Source organism: Mus pahari, chromosome 13, assembly GCF_900095145.1.
Source record: "Mus pahari chromosome 13, PAHARI_EIJ_v1.1, whole genome shotgun sequence".
In the NCBI taxonomy this organism is placed as follows: Eukaryota; Metazoa; Chordata; class Mammalia; order Rodentia; family Muridae; genus Mus; species Mus pahari.
Window position 1 is genome coordinate 20,396,588 of NC_034602.1, and position 10,516 is coordinate 20,407,103.

The 10,516-nt window shown below is 44.1% G+C and overlaps 1 protein-coding gene across 1 annotated transcript; it reads left to right on the forward strand.

Annotated features, from left to right (window-relative positions):
- The first annotated feature begins 6,346 nt into the window (after positions 1-6,346).
- Positions 6,347-7,774, forward strand: LOC110331046 (PRAME family member 12-like). Its single transcript, XM_021211373.1, has one exon. It carries the CDS (start codon positions 6,347-6,349, stop codon positions 7,772-7,774), a length of 1,428 nt encoding a protein of 475 aa, XP_021067032.1.
- The last annotated feature ends 2,742 nt before the right edge of the window (positions 7,775-10,516 follow it).

Below are 10,516 nucleotides of genomic sequence, written 5' to 3' on the forward strand. Positions count from 1 at the left end.
GGGCAGGTAACAGCTCTGGTGACATAAGCAGCAACTAAAATAGGTGACTTCTCACAGTGCTATCTGCTTCCAGAGTCTCCCACTCCAAACTCACCTTGTCTAGAAACTGATATCTCTGTAATAAGTGGCTGCATCCCATTGGCTCAATACAATGTGATCTGCCAACACAATCATTTGCTCTACATTTTTCTAATCAGTAGAAATCAGGTACAAAGGGAATTACTTAGAAGAGCAACTATAGTCAGGACAATCAGAAAAGGAAACCATGAGAAAGAAAACTCATCAGCCAGTGCACTACTTCAACAGGGTCTATAAAATGGGAAGTCTCCTATGAAACCTGTTTCACAATCCAAGGACAGGAACGTACTATGGGCTGAACTCTGTTCCTCCAAGTGTTGTAGCTGTGACCCCTCCCCCAACTTGTTTGCAGGTGTGGCCTTTGGGGAAGTAATTAAAGTTCAATGGAATTATCAATGTGGGATCCTAATTTAGCAATTCCAGTTTGCTGGCTAGTTTTATGTTAACTTAACACAACCTATAGTCATCTGAGATAAGGGAACCTCAGTTGGGAAAATGCCTCAAATAAGATCCAGATGTAGGGCATTTTCTTAATTGGTGATTGATGTAGAGAACCCAGCCCTTGGTGGGTGATACTATCCCCAAGCTGGTGGTCCTGGGTTCTGTAAGAAAGCAGGCTGAGCAAGTTATGATGAGCAAGTCCGTGAGCAGCACCCCTCCATGGCCTCTGCTTCAGATCCTGCATCCCGGTTCCTGCCCTGTTTGAGCTCCTGTTCTGTTCTGTTTGATGATAAACTGTGCTATGGAAGCCAAATAAGCCTTTCCCTCCAGTCGCTTCATGCATGATATTTTTGTCAGAGCAATAGAATCCCTAGGAAAAATCAATGTTCATACAAGAAGGAAGAGACAACGGACATGTGTGGCCAGATGAAAAGCCACACAAGGATTGCAAAAACACAGGCTTCTTCAAGCTGTTCTAGAAAGATATCTTGCTAAGAAACTACTCTGGTGGAAAGGATGTTGGGCTTTGCCCACCAGAACAGATAAAATTAAAATGAATTTATCTTGTTGAGAACACCAGGGCTGTGGTCTTTGACTATGGCAATCTGAGCATTATAATGCCAAGAACTACCAGGAAGACAACAGAGCCTGCTCTAGCTTCCCAAAAGCAACTTAGGGAAAAAATAAAAGGCTTTATTTGACTCATATGTTCCAGTCCATCATCAAGGGAAGCCATGGCAGAAACACAAAGCAGGAACTGAAGCAGAGACATGAAGGAGTGCTGCTTACTGGCTTGCTCCCACCTGTTGTCCAGGGTTCACCAAATTCATTCTCTGACACAAAGAATTGAGCAACAGGGGGAAACAAAAGACCAGACTGTGAAGAAATGGTCAGTGATGGATTTATCCCTTCAAAATGAGAGGCCTAAGGCTGAGATCCAATAAGCAGAAACTGGCTTGAGTATCTTGTAGGGCAATGGGTCCTCCCATTTCTCCTATTGGTCTTGCTTAGAACCTAGCCCCAGGCTCTCTCTCCATTTTTCCCCTCAATGTCTTCTTTGGAAAAAGAACAGCCATCTCTGGAAGGCTGTTTTCAATTTCCTTATATACTTGTGTCTCTTTACTGTTTCATTCCCCTCTGAGATCAACTCTGACTGCTGACAGGAGAAGGGCATGGCCACTCTAGCTGCTTCATGCTGAGAAGGGGCAGAGTCTGTAAGTACTCTTTGGGGTACTGGTCCAAGAGAGAGGGGACTCCTATGAGACAGGCCCAGGGGCTGTGGTAAAATTCTGGCAGGTAGTGTGCCTGGGGCTCCAAATGGAAAACAAAGGAGCTCCAATAAGCAGAACCTGACTTGAGTACCTTATAGGGCCATTGGGTCCTCCCATTTCTCCTATAGGTCTTGCTAAGGATCTGCTTCCATGTTCTCTCTTCATTTCTGCCCCTCACTGTCTTCTGCAGAAAAAGAAGCCACCATCTCAGGAAGGCTGCTTGAAGCAAACAAAGGGATGATAGCAATATGCCCAAGGTTGGTCTCAAGAGTTTTGAGTCCCAGGCTGGAGAAATGGCTCAGTGGTTAAGAGCACTGACTATTTTCCAGAGGTCGTGAGTTTAATCCCCAGCAACCACATGGTGGCTCACAACCATCTGGTGTGTCTGAAGGCAGTGACAGTGTACCTACATACATAAAATAAATAAATAACTTTTTTAAAAAAACAAAGAGTGATGAGCCCCAGTCAGCTACTGGGGTGACTAGAAAAAGTGTGAAGTCCCTAAGGTAGGTTCTAGAGAAGGACGGAGAGAAGAAAATTAGCCACCATTTGATTTAAGGCTGAAATAACAGTGGGCACATTTCTCATATAAGTAAAAACTGCAGTGTTGAACTGAGCCAAGGTCATGATATCCAATATCTGAGTTACATTTTTCCAAACACTGGATTTGCCCTAAGAGCTATTCCTTATTGAAGCCAAACAAACTCTAAGAAGTACCAAAAGCCTCGTTTACTGAGGTCACTAGGCACACAGTATGTGATGGGCTCTGCTCTGCTCCAGCCTCACTTGATCCCAAAGGCCAAAGTTGAGACATTTCCAATTATCAGTAACTCACCCAAACTGACATGTGCATAGAGGAGGCAGAAAGTTGCCAGATCTTTAGCCTACAGTGCAAATGGCCAGGGGTATACTTGGGCTATCCCAGTAGACAAGATTTATCTGCCTCATTCTGGAACCCATCTACCTACCAATTCAGAAAGTCATCAAGTGTCGGTCATTTCCAGAAACTCTAAAGAAACGATGAGAATGTCATGATTTCTCATCCCAAGAAGGAAGAACTAGGGTACCATTACAATCACTATCAGCCCTAATACTATTTTTTGCATTCCCATGAGACCATCACAGCTAGGTCTACCAAGCCATTATCAGCCACAGCTGACAGGCAGGGTTGGGTACCCTGACTCACAGGTTTGTCTCTGGGACTCATTACATTCTTATCTTGTCCCATTATGAGCAGGCTGGGGGCCTTTTGCAGGAACAACTCATAGTTATACAAACATCACACCTGTGACTTGACCTGAGTCTAGTATTATCCAGTAGGTTACATTCAGCTCATGGGTCCTTTTAGACTCAGTCCACAAGATTTCTGAATCATGCTGGACCTGCATTCAGGCTGCTACTTTACAATTATGTTGACCATTTTTCAACAGGAACTGGTGATTCCTATTTTCCCTCCCTGTTACATCTCATTAAGCAATCATGAGGCCGAGGATTCAAGGTTGCAGCAAAAACCTGTAATGTAGAAAGCAGTCACCAAGTAGATGAATCCTCAATGAAGGAAGGTCTGAAAGCCATTCCTGGTCAGGTAGCGGGTAGAGCAGTATCCTCTGCTCTCTGGAGATACCCTGGCTGTAGCAATCAGACCATGGACAGAAAAACAACATCAGGAAAAAGGAAACCAGATGCTATATACCCACTCTTAAATATGGGAAGCCAGAACATACAATCATTACCCCAGGTTCTCAGAATGGCTTCTGCACTACCTAATGTGCTCACCTGATGCTTGGGGGGCTCTCCCTAGTGGTGCTCTCTTTGTTGACAGCATTTGGCAGAAATTGTGACTTCTTGGAAAACATAGGAACCTGCAATGACCTCTTAAAGATCACCTAGGAAGAAACTGGTCCATCTAGCTCTCAACCCAAGCTGGGATCTACTTCCTATCATGGAAACTTTCTGCCCTGTTAGTTTACAAATTATTTTCCACTAGAAGCTACTTGTTTCATAAAACAATAACTATCAGTTGTCCCTTTAAGGCTCATGCATTGAAGAGATCCCAACAGGTCAGGGATAAACACAGGAGAGGGGAGCCTTTGTTGATGAAGATCCATCTGTAAGACAAAGGAAGATCTTCTTTGTCTCCATCTACAAAGTGTCCTCGGAGCTCTAACCACAAGCATGAGTACCTGAGCCCCCCATTCCTCATTAATGAGCATGAAAGGAAAGGGAAGGGGGATTACTTGTTCCCATGGATGGAACTCTTTATTCCTATCCTTATTCATAATCTACCATTCATAAAAACTTCCAGAGTAAATGTCCCCACTGGCCCCTTTCTATAGTCTACAACTAAGCATGATCTACACTCAGGGTGAATTATTTACCACAGGTATCTATAATGTAGAGAATATGGGATTCTTTTTTTTTTTTTTTTTCATAGCCTGCCTATATCGCAGCAACTGGAGAATGAAACCAAGAGAAGGAGTGTCCATGGCAGGGTGGGGCAGAAACAAATGCAGTTAGCAATGAGGAAAGACTAGAGAATATGTTGTATGTGCCAGCTTACAGGAGACACAATTTTCTCCTAGCTCACTTGTAGCACCTCCACTTGAATCTTAGGCACTCCCCACCTTGAACCGAAAGCAAGCACGACATCTGGATTTCTCTAGGTTTTGCCTTGGTGGTAGAATGGCTTAAGAAACAGAGAAAGCTGCTCAAGTCCCTGTCCTGCTACCACACACCTACACTTATCATCCCTCAAGGACCTGGGTAAGGAAGCCATCTGGCAGAGCAGTGACCTCTTTCCATTAACGTCTTCCCATGAACTGTATCTAGTCAGGGTCTATCTTCTTCCACCTTCCCTCCTAGGAAGACTCTTGGCTTAGGGGCTATAGGACCGTGAAAGGCAGCCTGGTTCCTGGTTGAGCTAAGGCTAGAAATGCCGGTGACCCTAAAGGGACAGAAGGCATTTTGTCCCACTCCCAGGGAACCAGGCTCCAGGCATGAGGCTGCAGCCCTCCATAGATTTGTGGCCATAGTCACATAAGGGAAACACCCTAATCCCCTCCCCAGGTAGAGGACTTGACCTGTGGTCACATAGCCTCAAGACACATCTCCATTTTAATGAGGTACCTAATGGCCTGGCTTAGCCAATAAGCTTTCCTTCCCAGACATTCCTCCCTGCACAAGGAATTTAACCTCAGGCCTGCCCTGAGAAGTGGGGTACGGTTTTACTCATCTACTTTCCACCATGATAATAAATGCCTTAAAACCATGGACTGTCTCTTTTCACCAGGAACTCCCATGGGGAGCTGTGGAGGCCTTTGCCTAAAGAACTGCTGTCTGATCTCCTGTAGAAGGCTTCTCTGAGCTCCCAGTCATGCCACAACCAATCTAAACCAAGCCCAAGCCTGCTGCTGCCAGAGCTCTCCCCCACTTTCCCCTTCAGCCCCAGGCTCGATCCATCCTGCTGCCTCCCACTACATCTTCTGCTCTTCCGTGGCTTCCAGTGGCTCCTGGGTATGAGAGCCAGAGAACCAGCCCAGGCCTCCTTGCAGGCCCCGGGGAACCCCCCAGCCATCTCCAGCTGTCCCTGAGACCTCAGACTGCACTTTCCCACCCCTGGAGCAGTGTCTCTCGACTTCCCTATGACCGAGTGGTAGCATGGGATAAGCGAGGACAAAACTCCCGAGGTCTGCCGTCCTGAGTGGCCTGAGCCCTATGTCGGAGCAGACACGGACCCCATTAACCCTACAAGGGGCAACAGCAGAAGCCTCTGTCTTGCTTCTCAAGACTTGAGCAATCTCCTTCCAGCCATAAAAGCTAGAAGTCCACTCCATGATTAGACCCTGAGCCCACACTCTCCCTACACCTGATGAAGAGGTGACTGGAGTTCCCACTGTGCTGCTGGTACATGCGTGCTGGTTCTCTTTCTTTGGACAGGGCCCTTGGAATACTGGACAAACCATGGCTATTTCTGAATATTTTTCTGATTTTTTTTTGTTTTTTACTCAGAATATATGACCGTCTCAAATGCTTTGTGAGTGACCCTCAAGAAATATAACAGAGGTGCTGATACGTGTTTAGTGATTTAATGAGTTCTTTGGCCAGCAAAAAGAATTAAAGAGACAAGAAAGGCAGAAGACCATCGGAGAAAGGCTGGAAGAGGCCTGTGGCTCAAGCCTGTTAAAAAGAAACTGGCTTGGGTATATTTTTAGGACCTCTGGGCCCTCCTCTTTCCATTATTGGTCCTGTTTAGGTAGCCACCCTCATATCTCCCCACAGTTTCTCCTGCAATATTTTCTAGGAACAAGACACCACAATTTCGGGGATCTTGTTTTCTCTTTCCCTGTCTACCTGTATCTCTCTAACTCTGCAGCATCATGGCTTCCTCAGCTACCTTTCTTATATAGCCAAGGGCTACCTGCCAAGGGATGGCATTGACCACAGGGATCCAGGCCTTCCTATATAAATTAGCAACTCACACTGAGCCTTGGAGTGTGGTGTGACTGCCTGAACTTGCTGAGACTGGAGCTTCTGATAGACTGTCCATAGCAGCTACAATGAGCTTCAACAACCCACCAACACTCCAGCAGCTGGCAAGAAGAAGCCTACTGAAAGATGAAGCCTTGACCATCTCTGCTCTACAGAACCTGTCCTTGCAATTCCTCCCACCACTCTTAAAGGATGCATTCACCAGCAAACAACTTAACATCCTGAGGCTGATGGTGGTAGCATGGCCCTTCAAATGCCTTCCTGTGGGAGCCCTGTTGGAGACACCTCACCTGGAGACCCTGAAAGCTGTGCTAGATGGCCTTGATTTGCTGATGCCACAAAAGGATCGACCTAGCAGGTGGAGACTACAAGTGCTTGATTTGCGAGATGCCCACAAGGAATTCTGGGATGGTTGGACTGGATTACTTCATGAAGTCTGCTCTCAAGATGTCTTTGACAAGAACCAATCAGTGGGAAATCATCCCATCCTAGGGGGAAAACAGACCATGACTGTAAAGATGAACCTTTCCCTCATGTCCTGCCGTCCCTCTAAATACCTAAATTATTTTTATCAGTGGGCCAAGCAGAGAAAAGATGGCATAGAGTTTATCTGTGAAAAGTTGGAGTTTGGGGCCATTCCTGCCTATGACCCAATGGATGTCTTGGAGGTTTTTGATGCAGCCTCAATCCAGGAATTGGAAATAAACACACGCTGGGATATATATACCCTTGCATTGCTAGCCCCTGGCCTGGGCCAGATGANAAACCTCCAGAAACTCCTTTTCAAGGAAATCAGCATACCTTTGGAGTGGCCTTGGAACCTAGAGAAGGAAGCCCGTCTTTTTACAGAGTTCTTTTTCCAGTTCTCCAAACTGCATAAGCTCCAGCATCTCTATTTGAATGATGTCTACTTCCTGACTGAACGCTTCAACCAAATGCTCAGGTGCTTCGAGAGTCCATTAGCGACCCTGGCTATCACTCACTGCAGGCTGTCAGAATCAGATATGAGGTACCTGTCTTGGTGTCCAAGTACCCATCAGCTCAAACACCTGGACCTGAGTGGCATCCCCTTCAGGCCTTTAAGTCATCAATTTCTAGGAAGCCTACTAGAAAGACTGACAGCTACTCTGCAGACATTAAAATTGAAGGGCTGTAAGCTCATGGACTTCCAAATTACTGCCCTCCTGCCTGTGCTAAGCCAGTGTTCCCAGCTCACTGAAGTCGATTTTGCAAAGAACAACTTTTCCATGGACAGCCTGAAGAAGCTGCTGCAGCATACTGCCAACCTCACACAGCTGACCCTGAAGAAGTACCCTGCCCCTGATGAGGTCTATCATATCCTTGATGGTGTTATTCAAGACATATTTTTACAACTTTGTTCTGAGCTTATGAACACTCTCAAGTCTGTAAGGCAGCCAAAGCAGGTTTACATTGTGAGTAAGAGGTGTTCGTATTGTCAGAATTGCTATATCTACAATTTTACTAGGAATATATAAGGTGAGGTCATTGCTAGGCTCTGGTAAATGGAAGGCAGGTCTCAAGTGACTCATTAGAGGCATAGAATATGTGTATTCAGGCATTTATACATTTTTGATGTATATTGGAGTGATGATTATTTCATTTCCTTTGAATTTCAGTCAAATTCTTCTGATTTAAGGTAGTTATGTTGAGATGGAAAACCCTGAGCTTATTTTCAGCCTAATATCTACAGTACAGACCCACCCTTGAACAGCAACTATATCTGAAAATTGTAGGGCTGCATTCCAGCACTTTCAGAGTATGAGGGACCATAGAAGTAGGGAAGGGGATAAAGAGAGAGGACATTATAAAGAGCATAATGGACTTGAATAGGAGGGCTCTGTTTCATTCTCCCTGTGGATGGCATCCACCTTTTGGCTCTCCCCTTACATACTGTTCTACAGTATATGGACATATTTTTATGAAATATAAGTCTGACTGAACCTTGGAGTATTTTTGTATTAGACTGATATCACTATTAAGCTGCATCTCTCTTGGGGAGGTTCCTTAGCCTGATATTGCTTTCTACCACCACTGTTAGCATTATAATTTCTCATAGGTTCTAATAAATCAGTTTTGAAAAAGGAAAAAAATAAATAAATAAATTAGCAACTAAGAAAATCTCCCTACAGACGTACCCACAGGCCAGTTCAATAGAGGCAATTCATCAATTGAGATTCCCTCTTCTCAGGTTTGTCAAGTTGACAACTAAAGCTAACTGTCATGGAACCTACATTTCTATTTGGCTCACTAGACAGGAATCTAAGGTTTGTGCTTATACGTTACCTAGTCTGGAAATGCACTGACCATCAGTGACACTGAGGAAACCATGGAGTTGGTAGAATCTTTGGGTAAGCCACTGTGGCCTACTCTTTAAATGCCAGCAACTGGGAGGCAGAGGCAGGTAGATCTCTGTGAGTTCAGGAAAAACCTGGTCTACATATCAAACTCAAGACCAGCCAGAGCTACGTAGTGAGACCTTGTCTCAAAAAGAAAAATTAAAATCTTTGTGTAGAACTAATTTGACTAGCTTTTAACTGAAGTGCATTTCTACCATGGGGGAACTGATCCCTCTGGTTTATCGGAGTCGAGAACCATCTACACAGAACAGACTATGGGCCTCACACACTCAATAGTGCCAATCAGAATTCCATCTCTACAGGGACCCCATTACAGACCACTGATACTGTTTTATGAAAGTTGTATTTGGCTTTGCAGTTCATAAGAGACCTTGCTCCCAGCACCTTTCTGTCATTCCTCCCTCAAGCACCACCCTTCCACCCCACAGAAGTTTGACTCCTCAGAGAGGTAGATGAAGTAAGAAGATGTGAAATCAAGAATATGGAAGAAAGGAAGGAAGACTGATCCAGACAGAAAGGAATGAAGAAAGCCCCAGAAGGCTACAAACCAACTTTGTTTCTCTCCTAGCTACACTCACCTTGTGCTTCTTAAATAGAATAAGTTTCAAGCAGAATTTACTTTAGTCAGAGCTCAATAGTCCCCAAAAAACCAAGGAAACCGTCAGATTAGCATGAGACCAACTTGAATACAGGCGATTATCACACACACTCACTTGACTGATTCCTTTGAAAGGTTATGGTAATGTAGTTTAAAAGTTATAATGTAAATTATTCAGGATTTTCAGGTAAAATTGCCTCTTTGTCTCTGTTTAAAAGCTTTATTAAAGTCAGGGGCAATAAGCAATTAGAAGTTTCATTGCTTAAAGAACTTTCCTGACCCAAATGTTTCTTATTTAATTGAAATTTATAAATATTGAAAATTAACCGCCTCAAAGGTAATTTAAATAACTCACTTCCCTCTCTGATGCTGAAATTCTAACTTGCTAATTCCAACAATTTCTCATGAATCTAAATTAGCTTCTCTTTTTGCTGTAATAGAAAAACATAACTCCAAATTGTGTCTGCAGATTATCTATTCAAGGGACAATGAATACAGAGGGGAAAAATGGCTTTTGTCTCTTAATGCTATTTGGTGTCCACTGGGCCAGGAAAATTGAGAATAAATCCAAAAATATCTATCAACAATATAGAGAAGAAAATAATCTACCTATGCTCTCTCTAGATTTAAGGACACCGAAGGGAATTTCTAAAATTCCCCTTTAGATTCTCTGTCTAAAGAATGCTTCTTGCATCCTCTGTCTGAGCTGAACTTTTAAACCCACCCCCAGAGCTCATGGCTCTAGCTGCATATGTAGCAGAGGATGGCCTAGTTGGTCATCAATGGGAGGAGAGGCCCTTGGTCTTGTGAAGATCATATGCCCCAGTACAGGGGAATGCCAGGGCCAGGTAGTGGGAGTGGGAGTGGGAGTGGGAGTGGGTGGGTTGGGAAGCAGGGAGGGGGAGGGTATAGGGGATTTTCAGAGAGGAAACTAGGAAAGGGCATAGCATTTGAAATGTAAATGAAGAAAATATCTAATATATAAAAAGACTCTTGAAAAGAGTTTAGTAGGGCTCATAGTCTTATGTTATTTTGAAATATCTAAAATAGAATCCATAAGTAAGTCAAGAAAAGCATTTTCTGAAGCTTTCATGGGGAAAGGTGAATAACTCTAACAGTCCCCAAACAATTCAGGTGTTGGCATCATTAGGGAAGTGCTGTCGTGAAAATACAACCACGATCCGATCCGGCAAGAAAGGGGACAACTACCTGATTAGTTTCCTCTGACAAAGAATTAGTGACCCAAAAAAAAAAAAAAAAAA